General features: G+C 30.8%; 4 protein-coding genes and 1 pseudogene across 4 annotated transcripts; 3 read left to right on the forward strand and 2 right to left on the reverse strand.

Annotated features, from left to right (window-relative positions):
* Positions 1-1,076: 1,076 nt before the first annotated feature.
* LOC125835485 (zinc transporter 5-like) lies at positions 1,077-3,728 on the forward strand. Its single transcript, XM_049514619.1, has 3 exons — positions 1,077-1,743; positions 2,751-2,900; positions 3,408-3,728. Exons 1-3 carry the CDS (start codon positions 1,180-1,182, stop codon positions 3,711-3,713), a joined length of 1,020 nt encoding a protein of 339 aa, XP_049370576.1. The 5' UTR covers positions 1,077-1,179; the 3' UTR covers positions 3,714-3,728.
* Positions 3,729-9,676: 5,948 nt separating this feature from the next.
* On the forward strand, positions 9,677-12,638 carry LOC125835483 (zinc transporter 5-like). Its single transcript, XM_049514617.1, has 3 exons — positions 9,677-10,252; positions 10,330-10,479; positions 12,317-12,638. The coding sequence occupies exons 1-3, from the start codon at positions 9,677-9,679 to the stop codon at positions 12,620-12,622; spliced, it is 1,032 nt and encodes a 343-aa protein (XP_049370574.1). The 3' UTR covers positions 12,623-12,638.
* A 5,373-nt stretch (positions 12,639-18,011) lies between these two features.
* LOC125835536 (putative UDP-glucose flavonoid 3-O-glucosyltransferase 3) lies at positions 18,012-18,897 on the reverse strand (annotated as a pseudogene).
* Positions 18,898-21,815: 2,918 nt separating this feature from the next.
* LOC125835443 (UDP-glucose flavonoid 3-O-glucosyltransferase 6-like) lies at positions 21,816-23,444 on the forward strand. Its single transcript, XM_049514570.1, has one exon. It carries the CDS (start codon positions 21,834-21,836, stop codon positions 23,292-23,294), a length of 1,461 nt encoding a protein of 486 aa, XP_049370527.1. The 5' UTR covers positions 21,816-21,833; the 3' UTR covers positions 23,295-23,444.
* Positions 23,445-23,930: 486 nt separating this feature from the next.
* On the reverse strand, positions 23,931-25,754 carry LOC125835444 (anthocyanidin 3-O-glucosyltransferase 6-like). The gene has a single exon (XM_049514571.1). It carries the CDS (start codon positions 25,640-25,642, stop codon positions 24,185-24,187), a length of 1,458 nt encoding a protein of 485 aa, XP_049370528.1. The 5' UTR covers positions 25,643-25,754; the 3' UTR covers positions 23,931-24,184.
* Between the last annotated feature and the right edge of the window lie 649 nt (positions 25,755-26,403).

The following is a 26,403-nucleotide window of genomic DNA, read 5'->3' on the forward strand; positions in this document are numbered from 1 at the left end:
GTATGTGTAATTCATGAATGAATTTATGTATGTATTGATGTCGTGTTCATCGGACATCAACGTTCGTATCCTTTCTAAAAGGAAAATGTTGTTCGTGTTTTGGTTGAAGGCCAACCCGTCCCAACCCGTGGCCCGCTTAGGGCTGGGTTGGGCTGCTATTTTATAGGCCCTTTAATTAAAAGGGTCAGCCTGTCCCAATCCATTTAACTCTCTAGCCCGTTAGGGTTGGGTTGGGTTGGATAAGCCCATTTTGACAGCTCTAATCATGGTGTATCGTTTAGTGAGTTTACCTAACGAAAATAACATAGATGAGCTAAATTTTAAATAAATGACATAAATAAATTTTTTCTCAAGATTCAATGATATATTTGAACTTCTTACATATAATAATAAATATAAAGAGGGATATACTTTAGGATATGAAAACTAATAAAAACTTGCCACAACAGCAACATGTAGACTGACTTGTGGTCTCCTCTTCGTTATATGTCGACATATTTTTGACTCTTTTGCTCTATTTCTCTTCTTTTTTTCTCTATCACTCCATATCCACGCACCATTGTGAACACATTATGTCTTCATTTCTTCCCCCTTTTTAAATGTCCGGTTGCTACAAATTCACAATAACTACATATCAACCTAATCTTTGCTACTTTTTCTATCTTAATCTATGTAAATGACTCTTATTTTTAGGTCTCTATTTATTCTAATTTATGTAAATGACTCCCATATTTTTTCTATCCTAATTTATGTGAATGACTTCTGTATTTATCAATACTTTTCTATCCTAAAATACTTATAAATTTTAGATGTTAATTTGGGTATAGTTTTATTTTTTAAAAATTAAAATATCATTTGTGTATGTTCAAGTCAACATCTATAGCTAATGATTCCAATTATTTAATTTAAAAAGAAAAAAAGAAGTCCAAATAGTCATACTTTTGGACAATATCGGAAGTAATATTTTATTTCTTTTTCAAGTTGTATGACTTAGTATTTTCTATATATATATTAGCAAATTGTGCAAATCTTTCTTGGTTTTCTCTCATCATTTTTCTCTTCTTTTTTTTTGATACTTCATGTGTAGCAATAGTATTCCATAAAACACCCAAAACTATCATTGGGATCACATAAAAAGCCCCTTTTTGACTTAGTTTTCTATATTTAATAATATTAGTCATGGTAAAGTTTGAAAAAATGATATTCTGGTACATTCTATTGCTTCTTCCCGCCATAGTATTAGGCGAGTGTAGTTGTGATCCGGAGGATGAAGACAGAAACAAAAAAGAAGCACTCAAGTACAAAATGGCAGCACTCGCTTCCATTTTGGTAGCGAGTTCACTTGGGGTGTGTATTCCTGTTCTGGGCAAGGCGATTCCCGCCTTAAGCCCAGAGAGGAATTTCTTCTTTATAATTAAAGCTTTTGCGGCTGGTGTGATCCTATCAACGGGGTTTATACATGTGCTTCCTGATGCATTTGAAAGCTTGACATCGCCGTGTTTGGCAGAACATCCGTGGGGAGATTTCCCTTTTAGTGGATTTATTGCAATGGTTTCAGCACTGGCGACTCTGATGGTGGATACTTATGCAACTTCGTATTATAGTAAGAAAAATTTGAAAAATGGAGTGGTGGCGACTGAGGCTGGAGATGAACAAGGAGTTGTTCATGGTCATGTTCATGGTTCAGGAGCAATGATGGCTGATTCGGAGTCCGAGCTCCTTCGTTACCGTGTTATCTCTCAGGTAAATTGATAAGTAATTTGGTACAACTAGTTGACTAAAATGAACAACTTATATGGAATATGGAGTTATTATCTATTAAATTATGAATTAATTGTGTAAATACTCTTTATGATTATTTAAAGTGCAAATAGTTTGCTAAGTTTAAAAAGAGTTTAATTTTATTACACGAGCTAGGTCGAGGTTCGTGGGTTCAGACGAACCAATAGCTTTTCTGTAGATCTTGTATTTGTACTAAAAAATTAAGTAAATATATATGTATATTAACTAGTAAACGTCTAACAAAACTGATTGACAACTCAATAATTAAAAAATAAAAATAAATTAGAACCTTCAAACTTCTAATACTCTGAGAACAGCATAAAGATCGTGGAATGGAGGGAAAGGGAGAGGGGTAATATGAGAATTGATTCTGCACTTAATATGTGAGAGATTCAATATTAAGGAAAGTAAAAGGAAAGTATATCTTTTTTCTTTTTAATAAATAATAATGAATGATGTTCTTTTAATTTTATGCTTATTTAAATAAATGAAGTTTTATCTAATAAAAAAACTATTAAAGAATTACATTTTTTATATTTATTTAAAGTTCTGAGATATTTTATATTAAAGTTTTACCTAACGAAAAAAACGTACTAAAGAATTATATCTTTGTTTTTATTATTAATAAAATAAGAAAATAATTATTTTTTTGATACGTTAAAAATAATAAATAAAAATAAATGGAGAGTATTATTATTTTTTGGAAAAATCCTTTTGGTCAGAATTTGGCCAGAATGATAAAATAACATATTTCACATTATGTTATTTTACCTTTTTGAACATTTTTATCCTTTTAACTTTAATACATTATAATTAAAAAAGAAAAAAATATCAATTTATTTTAAAATAAAAAAGATATTATAGACTTTTTAAATTTCTAACCAAATTTTGGTCAAATTTTCAGGCCATTTAGCATTATCCTTATTTCTTTGGTGTGTGAATAATAACATTTATGGTGGGGATTGTAGGTTTTGGAACTTGGGATAATAGTGCACTCTGTGATTATTGGAATAGCTTTGGGTGCTTCTGAAAGTCCCAAAACTATAAAGCCTCTTGTTGCTGCTTTGACTTTTCATCAATTTTTCGAAGGCTTGGGACTAGGTGGATGCATTGCTCAGGTAATTGTCACGGACGTGTGTCTATTTATTTAATTTTACACAAATTTAATTGTTTATTTATACACATCTAAAATCGAAGGATATAAATGTGGGGTGTGATGAGGATTGTTTTGGGTCCATTGCATTTATCTGAATAGAAGGCTACGTACTCACTAATTGTTTTTTGTCTAGATTTTGACAAAGTCTTGAACGTGAAGTGTTGTGGGTTTTTGTCCAAATGCATGGTTACAAAAAAATTTGCCATTCAAAGTCAGAAAAAGCATGCTATATCAAGTCAATGAAGAATATAATGGATACGTTATTACTGCAAACGTTTAGGTGTCGGTACATTAGCGTTTGGTACATTAACTAATTAAATGTCTCGAATTCGATCGACAATTGATTTTGTAGATTACTTATAATTTTTCTTAGTTTTATGATCTTATGTAGGTCACATAAGAGATTTAAAAATTCGTTTTCTTATAAATTCATTTAGGCACTTAAACTCTAGTTTGAATCTTTTTGCAGGCGAAATTGAAGACTCGCACAATTGCAATAATGGCTTTATTTTTCTCGCTCACAACTCCAATTGGAATAGGAATCGGACTAGGAATAACAAATGGTTATGATGAAAACAGTCCAACGGCTCTTATTGTGGAAGGAGTATTTAATTCGGCTTCAGCTGGCATTTTGATTTATATGGCACTAGTTGATTTTTTAGCTGCCGATTTTATGCATCCAAGAATGCAAGGCAATGGAAAGCTTCAATTAGGGGCTAATATTTCACTTCTTCTTGGTGCTGGACTCATGTCAATGTTAGCCAAATGGGCTTAATTGTTACCAATATAGAGTAGTATACAATATATATATATAGGACAAATTACTTAACTACACTCTTTTACTTACCTTAACATCCATTTATCCCTACTTATTTCAAAAATTTCAAAAATCTCTTATTTTACCCATGTATTCCGCATGTATCCCGTGCACAACGCTATGTATCCCGCATGTATCCCGTGCACAACGCTATGTATTCCGCTATGTGGAATGTATCAAACCTAATGTATTCCATGCACAACGCTATGTATCCCGCTATGTGGAATGTATCAAACCTAATGTATCCCATGCACAAACGCTTTGTATCCGCAAACATCATTTTTAAGGGATTTTTGGTAAATAGAAAACTAGAAGGGATAGGATGTTATTTAGTACTTATAATATGTGGTTCCTATAATTTATTTATATATATATATATATATATACACACGATTGTAAATCTTTATTTAAACTACATAATAGTGCACCCTTTACTTACTTGACTTGTTTTGTTTATATGGAAGATTCTGCTTTCTAGTGTGCCTAGTATATTTTGGACCATGTTGATTGAAACCAACCTTGAAACTGTCCTCCGTTTCAATTTTGTTGGTTTTGACTTGACACAAAATTTAAGAAAATAAAGAAGATTTTTTAATCCAATGATTTTAAATAAAATAGAGTGTGTCATTTTTGTTTTGATGATGATGAAGCATCGAATTCAGAAGAGGCATGAAGATTCGGCCTGTAAAATAAATTAAATAAAAGAAGCAAAACATGTTGGGTTCGAAAGAATCATGACGTTATGAGATTGCAAAATTATGTAAAAGTATACCAAAAATATATTATTAATATAATTTGACCAAACGACGACCTACATATAAAAAATTAATATAATGTTAAAAAGCATAAAAACTGCTGGGAGGATAATTTCTCCCCTAATCAAGACTCTTAAATGAATTATCTTGTATTTTTGGTATGAGAAGAATGATCTTCAATTTATAGAATTTTAAATTTTATCTCCATGGAAGAAATAATCAAATATGGAAGATGATTATATAGTCTTTTACAAGAAAAGTAAAAATAAATTATGATAATGCTGCTTCGACTTTCTTTTATAGGAAGAAAAAATTAAATATGATAAGAAAATCAGAACAAAACCTAACAAAACATGGTTAAAAAGCATTGCCTGAGAAGTCAACTTAAGATCCCCTTGCATTAGGGCAACTTTAACTCTAGAATCATTGCCCACCTAAGGTAAGAATTGTTTAAGCAACTATAATGGACTAAAATAAGTTCACAACTAAAATGAGCCAAACAAACTAAGCGAAAAATTAGAATGGACTTCCTTATTGCAAACACATCACCTACCTTTCAACAGAGAGAGAGAGAGAGAGAGAGAGAGAGAGTAATTCATTTAATGTGTGTGGTCAAATTCCAAAGCTTTATGTCATGTTGGTTATATAGGAGTAAACAATTGTCTAGTAGTTCTCCAATTAAACACGAATTGATTCAACTACACATCATCATTTTTAGTAGGGGTGTATAAAATCGAATCAAAAACCAAATCAAACCGCAAATAAAAAAAAACCCCACCGACTAGTGGTTGGTTTGACTTGATTTGGTATTGGAAAAAAAAACCTGACTATATTTGGGTTGGTTTGGTTTTAACTAAAAAAAATCAACCCAAGACCAAACCAACCCGACATTATATATATAATTTTAAATTTTTATTTTATACATAAAAGTATTTACTTTGATATAATTTTTAAATATTTCTTATACTTTTTCATAGTTTTTATCTTTTAATATATTATTATTTCAAGTTTAAAACTTAGAATTCTAAATAGTTCAATAAAGATTATAGTCCACAGATATTGGTAATTATAATAAAGCTTAAATCAAAATTAAATTAATACTAAAGGAAAAAAATAATCAATTTAACACTAAGAATGACAATAATATTGAATATTTGTTCTATGGTTTTACATTGGTTTATTCAAATACATAATCTAATTTTAATTTTCTTTAATATTTAGTCATGTAACTAATACTTACTAAACTTATTTTAGCATGACTTAGTACTTTTAAATTATGATCATTTTTGACTTGTTAATTTGCAATATTTGTTTTACGCGATTTCATTATTATTATTTTTTATTGGATGTTTTAATATCATTACTCATATAATATTTTGTGTTATTTTCTTAAGAAACACCTTAGATAGTTGTATTTTGGTAGGACTAATGAAATATTTGAAGTACAAGTAAATTATATGTTTGTATGAATACTTTTCCGGAAAAAAGTCGAAAAAACTCAAAATTTCAAAAAACCCGCAAAAATCCGAAGTTGAAAAATCTGAGTTTTATTGGTTTGGTTTATAGATTTAAAAATCCAATACAAATGGTTTGATTTGATATTTGAAAAACCTGAACCAACCCGATCATATGCACCCCTAATTTTTGGATACCCTTGATAAAATTGATTCTATTTTGGGGTGATCTTTAAATTTTATTGTTTAAATTCTCAGTCTTTAATTTTTGTCCCTAGTACTCATTTAATGAAAATTTGTGAGTTAAAGTAACCTTAATTATAATTTGCATGACAAAATTTTTTAGAGAATGTTTTCCTTGGGACATAACTTTTATAATATATGATTCGCGCGCAAGACTTTTAGATAAATTTTATCTTGAGGCATTACTTTTGTCACTCAACTTATGCCTCTAGGCATAACTTGTGTAGTGAGCTTATTTTCTTGTCTTCAGGTATAATTTGTACCACTGCGCTTATGTCTTGTGTAGGGGTGTTCATGGTTTGGATAAAAACCGATCCAAACCGAAAAACCAAACCAAACCAATTAAATGAACCAATTTAATTTGGGTTTTGATTTGGTTTGGTTTTAGATTGTTAAGAACCGATAGTATTTGGTTTGGTTATTGTTTTATTCGAAAAAAATCGAAGAAATAACCGAACCGAACCAACAAGTTATATACATAAATTTTATTATTATACATACATAATATATTATATTCATAAACAATTTTAAAGATTTTATATATGTTTCATCAAAAATTATTTATAATTTACTTATGAAAGAAAAAATGTCTAAGGTGAGAACATTTTTCTTATTGGTTTCATGTATATGAGTGTCTATGAAAATTCTTTGTGGGACTGAAAATGTCATTGTCTCTTCCTTCTATGCCAAAATAGTGAATTTTGAAGTTTTATTCAGTAAATTCAATGATCGAAAGTTCTGTAATGCCCGTCATTCTAACTATTTTTTTGTTTGAATGGATTGTTGTCACTTTTTTCACGTTTTGAATGAATTGTTTCTTTTATTTTTATGTATGGTTAATAACCGAAAAACCGAACCAAAACCGAAAACAACCAAACCGATAAATGTATATTATATTTGGTTTGGTTTGGTTTTGATAATTTTAAAACCGATTAAGTTGGTTTGGTTTTGATTTTGACCAATAACCGACCCAAACCAAACCGTGAACACCCCTAATCTTGTGTATAAGTTGTACCCCGGATATTATTATTAATTTTTTTGGTGTATAACTTGCCACTGAACCTACGTGGGGTATAACTTATAAGTCATTGAACTTATGACTGAGCCATAACTTTTACTCAACTTATGCCTTATGAATTTTAATTTTTTACATTATTGAGGACATTTTCGACTATATATTTTTATTTAAAACTTTGAAGAGTAAAAATTAAAAGGAAAAATTATTTAGATGGATACCTTTTAATAAATAATTACTGATTTTAGCGATATTTTTAATTTATTACCATTTATAGTACTAGATAGCAATACTATGTTAAATCTGCAATATGTATTAAAAGTGAATTATGTATGCAATATATATGTATTATAACTATTTTTCTTAAATATATTATGCTTGTTTGGTAAGAAATTGACACATTATATTATAAGAGTATTAAAATGTGTGATAAATGTATTATCCATCAATAAAACTTATGTTATATATGAATAATAAATTGTTTTCTGTAATATGTATTAAAACTGTATTATAAATGTATTAAAAGTGATCAAATGAAAAAAGATGTTACTACTGTAAATGGAAAATATTTTTTTAATATAGTATATTTTTGTAAGTTTCCCAAATTAAAAACCATCGATTTTGAGGGGAAAAATTGGAAACCTCCCTATTTGTGGGGCATTTGTGCCGAATAACCCAAATCACTTTGGGCCGCAAAGGTATTGTGGGCTATTACAGAAAATTTTGTAATCAGCACTATTAGAGCCCATTTTTGTGACAGCAACTTTCACATATAGCAAACACAAAATTCATATTTGTATGTTATAGCAAAGTTTGTATAATTGCGCTCCATAGCAAACATAAATATGTATATTTTGCTATACATATACAAAAGAAAGCAGTTGTATAATCTGCTTTGGTATACATATACAAAAAGATCAATTGTATAAAGTGAGAGAGGCGAGTGAGCGAGCGAGATCTGGGAGAGTGGCAAGCGAGATCTGGGAGAGGGGAGAGAGAGACACGAAAATATATGTATATATACAATTTTCACGCATTTTATACATTTGAGTTTTTGTATAAAGTGAGAGAGGCGAGTGAGAGAGCGAGATCTGGGAGAGTGGCGAGCAAGATCTGGGAGAGGGGAGAGAGGAAAACGAATATATATGTATATATACAATTTTCTCTCGCTTTATACAAACACAAACGCATTTTATACAATTTGCGTTTTTTGTATAAAGTGAGAGAGGTGGGTGAGAGAGCGAGATCTGGGAGAGGGGAGAGAGGGGAACGAAAATATATGCATAAACAATTTTCTCTCGCTTTATACAAACACAAACGCACTTTATACACTTGCGTTTGTATAAAAAACGAGAGAGGCGAGGGAGAGAACGAGAGTGGCGAGCGAGATTCACCAGGAGAGAGGTGAAATAGCAATAGTTTGCTATGAGGTACAATTAAATCAAACTATATTTATAACATTTAATTTGAATTAATAGTTTGCTACTATATACAATTTTCTCTTTTTGCAATCTATAGCTCCATTTTTTGTATTCAAAACGAAGTTGCATTTTCCTTTCAAAATATAGCACAATACAATGTATTCGCGCATGTATAATATCTATTCCTAACTCAAAATCGTGCGAATATAATATATGATTTTAACTGTATATGTAAATTTTCAAAGTAAAGATTGAATGTATGTGTATATATGTGAAAATATTAGTTGTATATGTGGTTAATTTAATCTAATGTATGTATTTTTTTAAAGCTATTTGTCCTTCCTTGATTTATCAAATATGACAAGTAAAAAGGAAAATCAAATTAGAACATATTTAACAAGTAAATAGGAACGGAGGGAGTATAAAATTGTACATAACTTTAATTATAATCTCAATTAATTATTTGTAAAACTAACCACTAGGCACCTGAGGTGCTAACATTGAAAACTTTCTTTTTATTTATTTTTAGTGACATATTAAAGGAGAATGACAAGAACGTCTTAGCACGTATAGAATTATTTTGTTAATATAACTCTTGAGGAATAAATCAAATCAATTTAATTAGTAAATAATATAGGATAACATCATATGGAAATCAACGAAAAAATAAATAAAGGTCAGCTAATAAATAAGAGCAACATATGTCGACATTTTTTCGACTAGTAATGTTGTCGGACTCTTTCTAGCTCTAATTTCCTTATTTCTTTCTCCTTTGTTTATTTTTAATGACTTAATTATGTCTTCATTTTTTCTTATCATTAAATACGTGTTCCCGAATATTTATGCGATAATTAAGTATGAATGTACCTTTTAATATATGTTTTTCCATGTTTGACATTCTTTTGTCAAAGTTGTGACATTTAAAAAAAAAAAAAAAGTTTTCTCTCTCTTTTATTTAGACACTTCATGTGACTAGAGTGATTGATATTGCGAGTTTGACATTTAAAAAAGCACTTCAAAATTTTCATTGGTCATGGCGAAGATCGAAAAAATTATATTTTGGTACATTCTATTGCTTCTTCCCGCAATAGTATTAGGCGAATGTACTTGTGATTCGGAGGATGAAGAAAGAAACAAAAGTGAGGCACTCAAGTACAAAATGGCAGCACTCGCTTCCATTTTGGTAGCGAGTGCAATTGGGGTGTGTATTCCTGTTCTGGGCAAGGGGATTCCCGCCTTAAGCCCAGAGAGGAATTTCTTCTTTATAATTAAAGCTTTTGCGGCTGGTGTTATTCTATCAACGGGGTTTATACATGTACTTCCTGATGCATTTGAAAGTTTGACATCTCCGTGTTTGAAAGAGAATCCATGGGGAAATTTCCCTTTTTGTGGATTTGTTGCTATGGTTTCTGCAATGGCGACTCTGATGGTGGATACTTATGCAACGTCTTATTACAATAAGAAGAATTTGAAAAATGGAGTGGTGGCAACTGAGGGTGGAGATGAAGAAGGAGTTATTCATACTCACTCTCATGCCCATGCACATGGTTCAACAACAATGATGGCTGATTCTAATTCGGAGCTTCTTCGTTATCGTGTTATTTCTCAGGTAATGATTTAAGTTATATATACTGACGGACTAATAAATATGTATTGAATAACATTTGTGGTGTACGTGGAGAACAGGTTTTGGAATTGGGGATAATAGTGCACTCAGTGATAATAGGAATAGCTTTGGGTGCTTCTGAAAGTCCCAAAACTATAAAGCCACTGGTTGCTGCTTTGACTTTTCATCAGTTTTTTGAAGGCATGGGACTTGGTGGATGCATTGCTCAGGTAATTACACTATACTCCTTTTTTTTACTTTACTAATAAAATAATAACTAGTGGATGGTTAGGGTTGATGCCTTCACTATTTGAGGTAATAAAAATACTTAATTAGGTTTTGCTAGATTAGTACAATTCGTTTTCATAGTAATATATTCTCCATCTCGCATGATGGAGGTTTCAACAAAAACTTTATTTAATTTTGTGTGGCTCTTTTTGATCCTCAATCGTTAATGTATGCATTATCTTTATGTCTAATCTGAAAATTCCCCAATTTTCTCATTGCATGCATGCAAAGAAGAGAGCACACATTTTTCCTTATATTATATTTTAAGAATCACATATACTTTGATTTTGAAAAAAATTAGCTAACGAAATTGTAGTTATTGAAATTTTGTGGGACTCTACAAGAAGTGTCCAATTCGAATTGGGACTCTAGAAAGTGTGTTCAATTTCAATTCGAATTCTTAGAGGCTACTCAATCCTAAACCCTAGTTTATGTGGGTACTGTATTCCTTGACAAGGCATCTTGAAAATTCCATAAAGAGATCGAAATCTCGATATATTCCACAAATTGATGGAATATTCATACAGACGTCAAATCTAAATCATCCTAGTTCGAGAAATATATATACGCCACTAACGGCCCTAGAATTATGGATAAATCTTAGGAGAGTAGAATCAAGGGAGGAACAAAATTGTACCCGCAATCTTTATCAATAAAGTTATGTTTCTTCTTATTTTATTGTGATTGCAATTTATTTTCTGTCACTTTAAAATTTATTGCAAACATGAATCTTTAAAAAATTCAAAAAAGAGATATATATATCTCATATAATTTATGGACAAATTGGCACCACAATGAAAGAGTCACAACCTTTTCCCCTAAACAATATAAGATAGCACACTTTTACCATTTTTTGTAAGAAATTTTTAAGTTTTAGGATTTAATTTGCGTCTAAACAGAGAGTGTGAGATTTCCTACCCAAATTATCATCTAATGGTTAGCGAAACACACTTTCATTAATTTTTGAGGGTGTGTCTTACACTATCTTTTACTTGAAAATTATGTCACGTGGTACTCCACGAGGAAAACTAATTTCACTGTGGCAAAGCTAAATTAATTAAATTAGGTTAAGAGTTAAGGTTAAAGATTAAAAATTATCACCGCATAAATTAATTTGTTCTCCACCGTGATATCCAACATCTTCTTCTCTACCTTTTTAATTATGGTCTCGTCTCCGGCTTTGAAGGGAAGAGTTTAGGATTTGTAAAGAAATCCTAGAAGATTTCAGGTGAACTAAGATTTTATGGCTAAACGCAACTTAGAAGCGTTTATAGACAAAACATTTGGTTTGGTCTAGGTGTGTTTCACTGATCATTAGGTGATAGCTCAAATAGGAAACTTACACTTCCAATAGTTCATATATGATATTCAAAAAAATTGAGGTAATTTATGTGTGTTTTTAACCCTTTAACCTTAAAATTTAACACAATCTGAACTGAAGTACTACTCACCAAGTAGCTTTTAATGAACTCTTAAGTGTGAAGTGCCAAGAGGGTTTAGCCATCAATGTCTCACACACACACACACACAAAAGAAGAAGAAGCTAGATGCCTCAGGTCAATGGTGAACAATATAGAGTTGTATACATTATTAGCCACGACAAAACTTTAGGCGTCGACACATTAACTAACAAATAGAATTAAGAATTTGTTCTTGGTGATCATCTTGCTTATTAAAATTGAGTTACATATAATTTATATTTTAAGTAATGTAATTATGTAAATATTTTCGACACACGTGGAGAAACAAAAATTAAACTCTAGTTTGGATATTTTACAGGCAAAATTGAAGTCTCGTGCAATTGCAATAATGGCTTTATTTTTCTCCCTCACAACTCCAGTTGGAATTGCAATTGGACTAGCAATAACAAATGTTTACGATGAGAATAGTCCAACGGCTCTTATCGTGGAAGGAATATTTAATTCAGCTTCAGCTGGCATCTTGATTTATATGGCACTCGTTGACTTTTTAGCTGCCGATTTTATGCATCCAAGAATGCAAGGCAATGGAAAGCTTCAATTAGGGGCTAATGTTTCACTTCTTCTTGGCGCTGGACTTATGTCTATGTTAGCCAAATGGGCTTAATTGATTAACATATATTGTTATCAATTTAATCTTTGTATTTTTTTAACATAATCTCTTGATTGATTGCTATACAAGAAGTGATTGTAAATCGTTATGAAGTACTATATTTTTTTGTCATTGCTTATTGGTTTGTTTGTTTCCATTGGATATTCTGCTTTCTTTTGTATGCTTTGGTCTTTTGAATTGAGACCGGTTGTTGGATTGTCATAAATAAATTTATTTTCTACAAGAATTCTCCTTCATATTTTTATTACATGTACAATTTATTTCTAATTTCTAATTTGTATATTAAAACAAGATCAAAGTCGTAATAACTGTTTATACATAAAAACGTATGGTTAAATTTGTACTTGTATACTTGGATTAAAATGACCTAATCGAGTAAACTAGTATATTCATATTCAGGAGAAGAAAATTCAGTCAATCAGCCTATCGTGTGTCAATTTTAGGCGATTTTCTGGGTCTGTTTTGTATAACTATATAATAGTTATGTTTATGTAGCACCGTGTATCTTTCCAGTGACTGCTTTTTTAAATATGGTTTGCGTAGCACCATGCATCTTTCTAGTGACTACTGTCTCATATATAATTTGCGTAGTATCGTGCATCTTTCCGGTGACTATTTTTTCATATATGATTTACGTAGCACTGTGCATCTTTCTAATCCTGAGACTACTTTCTCATATTTGATTTGTGTAATATCGTACATTTTTTCGTTGCTCTATTTTTTTGATAAATTTTAATATTTAACCGTATTTTCTCTCTGTTTCAGATTCACTTTTGCCGAAAGATATACTCACAATCGTATTTGGACTGAATTATAGTGATACTTTCTCTCTCGTGGCTAAAATAAGTCCGTTTTTTGCTATCTATGACTATGTTTGCCATTTACATCTTTATCAGTTGAACATTAAGAAATATTTCGGGAAGAAATCTACATGGAACAACCACTTGATTTTGTTACTCGGACCAAGTAATTATAACACCACAAAAATTTTATGCAAGACTTGAATTATTCACCGTCAATTCCTTTGAGTTTCGGACTTGTGATCATACTTTTCAGGTGGAGTGTTTCACGCGTTAGCGTGTGTATAGATCCGTACCACATGATTCATAAGGATGCATAGGCGATAAGATCAAATCTTTAGTGTGAAAAGAGTTTCGGAGATGAATTAAGTTTATAAAATCTTCTAACACAAGTTGAGTTGAAAGGTTTCTTACCTTTGAATTCATATACAAAATTTTACTTAAGTCAACTTCAAACAATTAGGTTTCTATCCTGCATAATTCCATCACAATTCTTGTTATAACACTTCCAATGGAGAAAGAGATTCCATCATATACTAAATCACCGTCCTCAGACTACAAATATCTTTCTTAATGACAATCCATTGTTTAAAAATCACTCTCTTGTAATTTTTTTTACGTTTAGGACTCTATTTTGTATTAATAAAATCACTCAATTAGTAAAATGCAAAATAGTAAAGTTCATCAATTTGTTAATAATTTCTTAATTATTGTGTTAAATAAAAAATGTCAATCTAATATGAAACAGAGGGAGTAGATTAGAAAAACTTTACTTGCGTTATATGAAAATAAAAAAAATGCATCAAAGGGTAGATCAAAGATAATTAATCCCTTTCCCAATATAATGTATGGAAGAGTCAACTTTTACTTTGAAGAAAAAAATATCATTTACCGATAATTCTTTCCCACCGAATCTATTGGATTTCACTCCACCTAACAATTCTTTCATGTCCTTCTAAATCTGCATCTTATCCTCTCTTAAATTTGATGGTATCATCATCGCGGATAAAATATAACTATAATTATATGTGATAAGTTTGATGATTAATCATTATATTTGTTTGATAAGAATCTCTTATTTGTTTATAATAAGTTTTTTTTATATTGCACGATATCAATTTTTGAACTTTTAAAATTTGCTTACTATGTGGAAGATGTAATGAATAACATTATTGTTTGGAATAAACGTGCAACACACATACCCAGAGACTAGTTTATTAATAAAAGGAAAGAGACACAACTACTACCTCTGTACATTTTTAATTGTTATAGTTTCATTTTTTATAGTCAAACGATAATAACTTTGACTAACATTTTACTAGGGATGTACATGATCGGGTTGGTTTAGATTTTTCAAATATCAAACCCAATCATTTGTGTCAGATTTTTGAATTTATAAACCAAACCAAACCAATAAAACTCGGGTTTTTCAACCTCGGGTTTTTTCGGATTTTTTTGGGTTTTTTGGATTTTTGAGTTTTTTCGGTAAAGTATTCATACAAACATATAATTTACTTTACTTCAAATATTTCTTTAGTCCTACCAAAATACAACTATCTAAGGTATTTTTTAAGAAAATAATACAAAATATAATATGATTAATGACACTAATCCAACAAAAAAAAAATGAAATCGTGTAAAACAAATATTACAAAATAACAAGTCATAATGAAAATAATCATAATTTAAAAGTACTAAATCATACTAAAATAAGTTTAATAAGTATTAGTTACATGACTAAATATAAAAGGAAATTAAAATTAGATCATGTATTTTAATTGTCTAAATCAATGTAAAACTAAAGAACAAATATTCAATATTATTGTCATTCTTAGTGTTGAATTGATTTTCTTTTTGCATTAGTATTAATTTGATTTTGATTTAAGTTTTATTATAATTACCAACATTTGTGTACTATATTCTTTATTGAACCATTTGGAATTCTAAGTTTCAAACTTGAAATAATATACTAAAGATAAAAACTATAAAAAGTATATGAAATATTTAAAAATTATATCAAAGTAAATATTTTTATGTATAAAATAAAAATTTAAAATTATATATATAATGTTGGATTAGTTTGGTCTCAGGTTGGGTTTTTTTAGTTAAAACCAACCCAACCCAAATATAGTGGGGTTTTTTTTCAATACCAACCCAAGTCAAACCAAATCACTAGTATTTTTTCCGGTTTGACTCGGTTTGCGGCTTGATTCGGTTTTGTACACCCCTACATTTTACGATGTAGTTTTTCATCATATTGATATGTCAAAAATTGGAATTTATAGTACTTTTCGTATAGTTTTCGAATATCTAATTTTTTGTTTAAAATATCGAATTAATGTAATCTAATTTAATTTTGAAAATTATTCAAATTAATTTTTGAAAAGCACAACTTGACAATTAAAAAGTGATTAAATTGTTGTTGGACAAACGATATCCTTTTGAATCTTCAAGTTCATCGAAGATCCTTTCAATTTTGATTCAAGATTATCAAAAAAATTGAGATTCAAGATTCTTCTCCCAGTTCAGCGAAAATCCTTTCAATCTTGATTCAAAATTGTTGAAAATTTTGATATTCAAAATTCTTCTTCTAATTTATTGAAAATTCTTTCAATTTTGATTCAAAATTGTCGAAAAATTTGAGAAGATACATCATGAATATCTTTGCTACTTAGCATTTTACTATTTATGTATCTTGTTTAAATTGGTAAGTATTGTATTTATATTAGATACATTAAATAAATAATTGTTACCCATAAGATGTTAGATTTGAGATCGATACATTACTGTGTGGTAGTTGCTATGTAATTGATACATTTAGTATAAATTCGAATTTACATATCATATCTAAAAAATTAGTGCATGATATATTACTATTTATGTATCTCGTTTAAATTGATAAGTATTGTATTTATAATAGATACATTAAATAAGTAATTGTTGCCCATAAGATATTAGATTTGAGATCGATACATTACCGTGTGGTAATTGCTATGTAATTGATACATTTAGTATAAATTCGAATTTACGTATCATATCTAAAAAATTAGTGCATGATACATTACTAATTATGTATCTCATTTAAATTGATAAGTATTATATTGTTTGCCTTGAAAGATATGTATAACTTACATAATGTATCATTTTGTAGTTAATAATAATGTATCTGATACATTAAGGTTGCGAAAGAAGAATGTATGTAAGCTGAAATAAAGTGTATCTAAAATGTATCACAATAAATAAGAATTAAATTATCAATTAGATACATGAACAAACACAAATCATTAAAGAAATTTGATTATGAAAAACACCAGAAAAAAGAGGAAAATATTAGACTGTATAAATTTTTGATGAAATTGAAACTAATATTATTATGAGACAATGAGAAGATTAAATAATAATACAAGAATCCTAATCAGTTTCAATGAATGATTAGTTGTTAGAGTCCATAACCAACTCAAATTATGATAAATTTACAAATATTATATTCTTTCTTTCAACCAAACACCTGAGGTGAGTTTTACTAACCAAAAATAAAGAAACCAAATACAAATACCAAACCCAACAATGATTTGGAAATAATAGAAAAACAAAACAACTACTAAACCAAAAAAAAAAAGAAAGGAAAAAGACAAAATAAAAGAAAATACAACAAAAAAGGCAAGAACTTCTACAAATATTATATTAATTATTACCAAATAATAACAATTACTACTACTTTTTTTCTTTCTAATTTACGTTTTAGTGCATATTTTATTTTATTATAAATTTTGGAGTATTTTTAAAAAATAGGTAAAAAAACTCATAAATATCCTTTAAACTTTTTTGTCTAAAAATATCCTTAACCTACTTAAAAGAGATTGATTTTGAATTTCAAACATAAATGAGAAAATAAGTATCAAGATTTTGTGACTAAAATAAGGAGAGATTTGTGAAGTGAAATAAGGAAGGGATAAATGTTGGTTTTGGGAGTTAGGATTTATGTATCCAACATTTGGGGGTTTGGGAGTAAAATAAGGAATTTTGAAATTTTTTAGAACTGGTAGGGAATTTTGAAATTTTTTAGAACTGGTAGGGAATTATGAAAAAAAGAGAGGCTGTATATAGGTAATTTTATCCTTTATTGTATGAGATATTGTGCTAAAGTTGAACCGAAAGAATCAAGTAAAAAGGCAATTCGAACACCTTGTTTGGATGGTTGTTACCCGTTGTATTGTTAGTTTAAATATAATGTTTGTTTTGATTGTTTTATAAATTCTATTGTATCATATCGTTTAAATTCATCATTAGATAACGATAAAAAAACCATTTTATGTAACGACCGATTTGGTGTGATTGCATCTCACCTTAATATTTTCTTTTTATTTTGTCTTTATTTATTATTAATAATTATATTTCATGTTTTATTATCCTACCTTTTTATAGTAGCTCTACACTATATCTTATTTTTCTTGTAAATTTATCATTTATGTAACAGAGATAATGATATAATCTATTTAAACAATATATTTATGAAAGCAGTACAATACAACACAACATAATAAAGGAAGCAAAGTGGAAAGGGAAAGTGAAGTGCTCATTATTCAGTTATTGGCCGTAACCTGCTCGATAAAACTCCCAACAGAGTTGTAGGAAGAACCACCTTCCTTTAGCGCCAATATGCTGTTCTCCTTCATGTCTTTCACTTTCAACCTTATTCCATTTTCAGGATCCATCAAATGCCTTATTGCTTTCTCTATCTCCTCCGCTTTTATAACATCTGTGTTGCTCCCCTTTATCTTAATATCCACTGCCATACACAAATCCTTTACCAATTGAAATCCTTTACCATTGGGCATGTTGCCATTGGCACACCGAACCAAATACTCTCCAAAATTGAATTCCAACCACAATGCGACACAAATCCACCCACGGCATGATGAGACAAAATTTCTGCTTGGGGTGCCCATCCTATCACCATTCCAATCCCTTTTGTTTTTTGCAAGAACCCCTCCGGCAATACATCTTCCAGGTTCTCGTACTCGCTTGGATACCATGAGTCTTTTGGTGGCGACTTCCTTAGAGACCACAAGAACAGGAACTCGCTGTCCTTTAGAGCCTGCGCAATTTCCATCACTTGATCCTTGTTGAAACTTCCCGAGCTTCCAAAGCAGAGGAACACTACAGAGGATGAATTTTGCCTATCTAACCATTTGATAATTTCGTCGTGAGACGATTCTTCCTTATCACTAATGCCACTGTTGAGGTTCAGCAATGGTCCTATTGGATAAACGGTTGGGATTTTCTCATCCAGAGAGAGAGATATCATAGCATGAGCTTCGAGTCGAGGTTCATGTTCATGAAAAGGACAGTGATGGAGAGGTGTTCCTCTCTAACTATAAGGAGTTTTGCCATCTCCACTGCGGGTACCAAATGACCCATTCCAGGAGATGGTATGATGACCAACTCTGCATTCTTGATTTCACTCATTCCTGCTTTTTATTTCCTTCACATATAGTGTGTGATGTTTTTGGCTTTGAAGAGAACGATGGCTTTGCTATGACAGGATGTGTGTAGGCATATCCGAGCTAGTTACAAAGGCATATTTCTATTTCTATGTCCCAATTTATGTGATACATTTCGCTTTTCGAGAGTCAAACAGTTTAAGTTTGATCGAAAATTTACTCATGAAATTTTCAATTTTTTAAAAATGAAATTTATATATTTGTTAACTACATAAAAAATACTATAAGTCTCAATAATTGATAATTCAAATATTTAAAAGATATAAGAAAAATTTACGATCAAAGATAGACTTATTTGAATCTCGAAATTCGAAATGTGTCACATAAATTGAGACAGAGAAAGTATATAGAAATGTGAAGCCCCGGTGACTTTTGGCAATTTTGTCAACTTAATAAAATTTCAAGCTTAATTTAAGCGTATATTGTGCATTGAGAGTATTCAACTTTCCAGAAAAATCAATCAAAATTTATATAATTCCCAATGTATTTTTTATTAAGTTGTGGATTCTAATTGCCACATGTGTACCAACACATTGGCAGGAGTGCAAAGTTAAAACATGAACCCCATTTATTGATTCACTTCAAAAATCTATAGATCATACATTTTTTTTTAAAATAAACAAATAAATTTCCCATTTGATTTTGTATATATATATATATATATATATATATATATTAGAATTTGATTATTTTAAATTCGGCAAAATTTATTGTTTAATGTACTTATTGCTTTTAATAAGACCCATTTTTTATACCCAAAATTCAAATTTCAGGCCTTTTAATCATTTCCTTTCTGAATGTTGTTTGGTCATGATTTTTTTTTTATTAAAAAAAATTATAGTTGAAGTCGTGTTTGGTCAAATTTTATACAAAAAATATTTAGAATTTAAATATATTTTTAAAATGGCATAATACATACATAAATATGTCATTTAACTTGGTTTCATTTGATATCAATGTCCTGCAAGTTTGTATGTGCATAGTAGACACATAAACTTGTATAGAATTGAACAAGTAGACACATGTGTCCTACTTGATGTCGTACACGGCGATATAATTCATGTCCTATGCGACATTTTATGTGCTGTCCTACGTGAATTATATATGCTTCGTAGGACATGTATGTCTACTAGCTCAACTTTATATAAGTTTAAGTGCTAACTTGTGCACACCCGAAGTTAAATGTCATAGATGTTAGGCGAGGTCAAGTTAAAAGATATATTTATATATTATGTCTTTCTAAATATGGTTATATTCCTCTTTTCTAAAAATTATTTGACTAATTTGCTTGAGACATACAATCAAATTGCACTAAAAGAGTAATATCTCAAAATAAACAGTCATATAATGTCATAGATTAGATCTCAAATAAGAACTACTACATACTATTACAAAAAAAAAATCTAATTTATTTTTTAAAAAATTAAGTTGAATTTGTGTTAAGTTATTGATTTTGCAAATAATATTTGATTATTTGAACGTGTTTTTTTTAAAATAAAATAAAATATGAAATATAATTCAAATGTGGTCATTTTTATAAAAATAAATTAATTTAGGATACAATTTGAAAAAAAAAATATAGTTAAAGTATTAATAAAGTTTTGAATGTTTTTCAAAATTTAAATACAACTTCAAGTTATATTTGTAATTTTTATAATTCGACACTGATTTTCAAATAAATAAAGTGAAATAAAAAAAATTATATATTTCTTTGTGTTCATTTGTTTTTCATATTTATAAAAAATAATTAATTAATTAATTATAATATTTATTATCTTAAAAAATAAGATATAATTTAATTTTCTTTTTCATGGTTATACTACTTTAAATGTGAAAAGTGATTTAAAAAAAGTAGAACACAAATGAGTAAATAAGATTAATTTACTCAAATTGTTTGTTGAATTATTATCATTATATGAGTTAAAAAAATACCATTAAAATGACTTTTTAATTCGAATGTGTATGTTTGACATTCTGTTAAAATAACCATTGGACCATATGATATTGTATTGTTAATTAAGACAATTTAAATAAGTTAGATGTTATTATTTGATAAAAAGATTAATATTTTATTATAAAGTGCGATTGTTATTATCATTTTACTATTGTTTTTATTAGAAAATATTGATGACAATTTTTTTTCCAAAAAACTAATTAAATACATATAATATAGTGGAACCTCTAATATATTTAAGATTGTTAAATGTAATACGGACCTTTTCATATCTAGTATATAATATATATATATATGAGGAAGATCTGAAGCCATTTTGGAGTCAAAAGTACAGATCTAGTTTGCCAAGAAGATAAAGGGAGATGGAATGTGGGAACCCCAGAACAAACAAATTGAAAACTATTTATATACTCTTTCAGCTCACTTTTATTTGTCATATTCCGTTTTTCAAAAGTCAATTTGACTAATTTTCAAAGTTAAATTACATTACATTAATTCAATATTTTAAATAAAAAATTTAGATATTCAAAAACTATATGAAAAGTACTATAAATTGCAATTTTTTGCATATCTATATAATGAAAAAATACATCGTAAAATATTAATCAAAGTTTTTATAGTTTAATTATAAAAAAAGAAAACTATGACAATTAAAAATAAACGTAAATAGTACTATATAGGTTATTGATGGAATGTGGGACCAAAAAAAAAAAGAGGGGCTAAAGGCTTCACCCAAAAGCCACCCTGCTAGTCTATAGTAATTAATTGTAAGTTGGGACTTGGCAGCCAAGACATGACATCATTTACCATTAACTCTTGCTCCCCAAGTCAATTGGTCTTCACTCACATAACACTAACAAGTTTTTTAAATCAGCATCTTATAAAATGAGTACAAATCAAGCTTCCAGTTATGAGCTTTAACAAATATCCTCTTCAAGCAACAAAAAATGGATCCACTAAACAAGAAAACAGAGTTGGTTTTCATTCCTGTTCCTGGTATGGGCCACCTAGTACCCACACTTGAGATGGCAAAGGTCCTAATAGCTAGAGATGAACATCTCGTCATTACAGTCCTCGTAATCAAGCTGCCTTCTGACAACAAACTCAGCTCATATATTGAATCAGTTTCGACAAACCCAAACTACAACTCTCAAATGAAGTTCATTGAACTCCCTCAAGATGAGTCCAGCTTACAGTCAATCACAAACACAACTTTCATCACATTTTTATCCAGTCATAAGCCTCAAGTCAGAAATTCTGTGATTGAAATCTTGAATTCAGGATCAAATCGTCTTGCGGGCCTTGTTATTGACATGATGTGTACAGCAATGATAGATGTGGCCAATGAATTTGGACTCCCGACATATGTTTTCTACACGTCTGGTGCTGCCATGCTTGGTCTTCAGCTTCATTTGCAGAGTCTCAGGGATGATTTTAACCAAGATGTGACAGAATACAAGGATGATCCAGAAGCAGAGCTTTCGGTGACAACGTATGGAAACCCATTTCCAGCTAAATGTTTGCCATCTATAGCCTTTGACAAGGATGGTGGTTCCACAATGTACCTTGATCTTTCTAAAAGGCTTCGAGAAGCTAAAGCTATTCTAGTCAACACTTTCTCCGAATTCGAATCTCATGCTGTCAAATCCCTCTCCATCGATGAGAAAATCCCACTTGTATACCCAGTCGGACCCTTGCTAAACCTTGATAACGATCACGGTAACAATCAAGATTCTTCTCAACATCAAACTATAATCAACTGGTTAGATGATCAACCCGATTCATCAGTAGTGTACCTCTGCTTTGGAAGCTTAGGAAGTTTCAACGAGGAGCAAATAAAGGAAATTGCATATGCTTTGGAGAAGAGCGGATGTCGATTCTTGTGGTCCCTAAAGAAGCCTTTGGCTAAAGATACATTTTTTCCAGCTGCTTATGATAATCCAGAAGATGTTTTGCCTGAGGGGTTCTTGCAAAGAACGGAAGCGATTGGGAAGGTGATAGGATGGGCACCCCAGGTGGCTATCTTGAGTCATGATGCTGTAGGAGGCTTTGTGTCACACTGTGGGTGGAATTCGACTTTAGAGAGCATTTGGTTCGGAGTACCACTGGCAACTTGGCCAATATATTCGGAGCAGCAAGCCAATGCATTTCAATTGGTGAAGGATTTAGAGATAGCAGTGGAGATTAAGATGGATTATAGGAAGGATCTCAGAGGGACTGAATCGAACGTTATAGTAAAGGTAGAGGAGATAGAGAAAGCAATAAAGCAGCTGATGGAGCCTGAAAATGAAATAAGGTTGAAAGTGAAAGACATGAAGGAGAAGAGCAGATTGACGCTCAAAGAAGGTGGATCTTCCTACAACTCTGTTGGATATTTTATCGAACAGGTGATGGATATCACTAATTGAGAAACAATCTTAAACCGTGACATGACTACTGGAAAACAATATATTTTCTTCTACAATTTGATTGGGTCTTCGAGACTCAGACCACTGCATTCTCATTTTAGTAATGTAATTTTCGTGTGAAATTTTTAGTGGAAGTATACTGTATTAAAACGCGTGGACGTGAGGCAAGCGTTTAAGCAAACTGGGTTAAGGCATACACACACTTAAGTTCCATAGATCTTACAATAGTCGATATCGTCCTGATGGCTCCACACTCACCATCCTTGTGAGGTTGGTGGGTGATTCTATTACTATCATTTATACTTAAATAATAATGAGAACCACACCCAAAAGCTTGCTATTGAGATGAGAGGCGAAATAGCCTAAGACTATATAAACCCCACATCAGTACATTGCAATATTGATGTGGAACTCAAGTTCCATGCCTCACAATGGACCATGACACACGAAAAACTTCATACATCAAGGTTTGTGAATTCATGTTACCATATACTCTCTCTATTTTATTTTATCTGGCTTGATTCGGAGTACGAGGGTCAAACTAATTAATGTTTGGTGTGTGATTTAGACATAGAATTTCTAATATTTTTGAAATAAAATTTTTATACATTTAGAAAATATTGTAAGCCACAATAGTTAACAATTCAAATATTTACAAAGTATTTGAAAAATTATGATCAACGAAAATATCTTTTGACTGGCCATCACAGATTGTAAGGCATGAACTGCCAATACTAACTTTAACTCATTAAGCACACTATAAATATGCAACAACAACAAACATCAACATAGAAAACTTTTGTGCCCTTGATCATAATGCATTTAAAAGTTTTGTTCTGAGTATCCAGTGAAAAACCTGTCATTGGTGAAGATCTTTTTGCGGAAAATCTTCAGGAAATGTTGCTGATGAAATCCTCGATCAGAAGTCGTAAAGAGGTATAAGATGATCCACCTTCTTCCATGGCTTTTCTGCTCTTCTCTCGCATTTCCTTCACTCTTTTCCTCACTTCATTCTCTTCACCATTCGCCATAAGCTTCTGTATGGCGCCTTCAATTTCCTCAGCACTAACTATATCAACTGGATTTTTCCCCTCGAAGTCCTTGACATAGTCCATCCGAATCTCCACTGCCAATCCCAATTCCTTAACCAACAAAAACGCATTCATATGTTGTTCAGCATACAAGGGCCAAGCAGCAATAGGCACCCCACAACACACACTCTCCATTGTCGAATTCCATCCACAATGTGACACGAATACCCCCACCGCAGGATGTGAAAGTACAGTCACTTGTGGCGCCCATCCTACCACTTTCCCAATTCCTTTTGTCCTCTCCAAGAACCCTTCAGGCAGCACTTCCTCCGAATTGTCATAATTGCTTGGCATCTCTATTTTCCCCTTTGGTGGAGGCCTTCGTAAAGACCACAAGAACCGGTGCCCACTATGCTCTAACGCAATTGCTATCTCCTTTACCTGCTCAGGTTCAAAACTTCCCATGGTTCCAAAGCACAAGAACACTACAGATGAGTTTGGTTGATCATCTAACCACTCCACAATACTTTCTGTTTCCTGTTTTTTGTCATTATCATCTGAATTGAATACAGCATGAATCGGATAAACCGGAGGAGCAATTTTAGCATCAGACAATGACTGAAGAGCAAAAGGTTCAAGCTCCGCAAAGGTATTGATAACAATACCTTTCGTCTCTCTGAAACGACGAATTCCATCGTAGTACAAACTCGAGCTTGGTGTAATTGTTTTAGCTGGCTTAGGTAAAACTTTAGCAGGATACGGATTTTTAAATCCGAGAATCGACAATTCCTCATCAGACTGAGAATAATCAAACTTGGAGGTACTCCTCAGAGCTTCAAAATGAAAGGACAATGCAAGAAAAGCAGCAGCAGAAGTAAAGAAAATGTAACTAGGAACACAAAATTCATTTGCTACATCAATCATGGAAATGCAGAACATGTCAAGAACAAAGCCAGCAAGCCGAGTAGAGCCAAATTGGGAAGAACTGGAATTATTACTAGTAATGTTGTTAGTAACAAATTCACTTACCTTCTGTTTATGACCATCAATGAAATCGTATAAGAATTTGTCCTTGTTAGACAAAAGTTCAACAACTAGTTTAGGGTCTATTGAAACATCAATAAAGCGCAAGCGGGACAGAGAAGGGAGTGATTGGAGATAAGATTGAACACCAAAATCGGCAGGATGTTTCATGATGAGAAGAGAAATGCATAGTCGTTCATTTGTTGCAAGAACGAGTTTGGCGAATTCGACAGCGGAGGCGACGTGACCCAATCCCGGCGATGGAATGAAAACAAGCTCTGCTTTGGTCTCCATTTCTCTGTATTTGAGAGAGTAGAGGGGAATTTTGAAATTTATATTTGTACTACAATGTGTGAGGAATGAATGAAAGAAAATAGGTGGGTGAAGGTTGTTCACATATAAATTTGTACATAGGATAATTATACAAAACCTCCCTATGGTTTTTTTAAGTTACGAAAACATTCCTCAACTTTTGAATACGGTCATTTCTGTTAGCAAAATGTTTTTATTTCAAAAGATTAACCAAAATTAATTAAGAAATATTTGTTGGAAAAATGGTAAAGTTGACAGTGTAGTATATGCCATTATTTTGCCACTTGTCCTCTTCTTGACACTTGTCTCATGGTGGCATTTTGCATGTAATAGTTTGGACAAGTGCCATTTCTCCCTTCCTCTATAAATTCTCTTACTCCTTCATTAGAAAAATGTGTAGAGAAATACATTCTGGTATTGCCCTCACTCTCTCGTTTCCTCTTTTTCTAATTGGGTTTATTTTAATTAATTAATGTTTATTTTATTTTCCCACTAATAACTTGCTGATGTTAATTAATTTGCTGATTCATGTATCCTCTATTTAAGATAGAGAAGGCTTGTTTAATCTTGGGGAAACATTTCACACCATTAAAATAGTTTCTTAGGATAGTGTCCAGCACGACGCAAGTATAAATTTTATGCATTAATATTTATATATTATCGTAGTACTATTTATCTATTTTCAAGACTATTATTTTATTAAATAATAGTATTATATTATTATTGTGAAATTTCTTTTATTT

Source organism: Solanum verrucosum, unplaced genomic scaffold, assembly GCF_900185275.1.
Source record: "Solanum verrucosum unplaced genomic scaffold, falcon-dt-bn FXZP01000040.1, whole genome shotgun sequence".
NCBI lineage: Eukaryota > Viridiplantae > Streptophyta > Magnoliopsida > Solanales > Solanaceae > Solanum > Solanum verrucosum.

What these genes read in the sequence shown, in the direction of transcription:
- LOC125835485 (XM_049514619.1), top strand. Translation starts at nt 1,180, where the DNA reads ATGGTAAAGTTTGAAAAAATGATATTCTGGTACATTCTATTGCTTCTT. An exon ending in GTTACCGTGTTATCTCTCAG is followed by an intron (nt 1,744 to 2,750) that starts GTAAATTGATAA and finishes TGGGGATTGTAG; the next exon opens with GTTTTGGAACTTGGGATAAT. An exon ending in TAGGTGGATGCATTGCTCAG is followed by an intron (nt 2,901 to 3,407) that starts GTAATTGTCACG and finishes ATCTTTTTGCAG; the next exon opens with GCGAAATTGAAGACTCGCAC.
- LOC125835483 (XM_049514617.1), top strand. Translation starts at nt 9,677, where the DNA reads ATGGCGAAGATCGAAAAAATTATATTTTGGTACATTCTATTGCTTCTT. An exon ending in GTTATCGTGTTATTTCTCAG is followed by an intron (nt 10,253 to 10,329) that starts GTAATGATTTAA and finishes CGTGGAGAACAG; the next exon opens with GTTTTGGAATTGGGGATAAT. An exon ending in TTGGTGGATGCATTGCTCAG is followed by an intron (nt 10,480 to 12,316) that starts GTAATTACACTA and finishes GATATTTTACAG; the next exon opens with GCAAAATTGAAGTCTCGTGC.
- LOC125835443 (XM_049514570.1), top strand. Translation starts at nt 21,834, where the DNA reads ATGGATCCACTAAACAAGAAAACAGAGTTGGTTTTCATTCCTGTTCCT.
- LOC125835444 (XM_049514571.1), bottom strand. Translation starts at nt 25,642, where the DNA reads ATGGAGACCAAAGCAGAGCTTGTTTTCATTCCATCGCCGGGATTGGGT.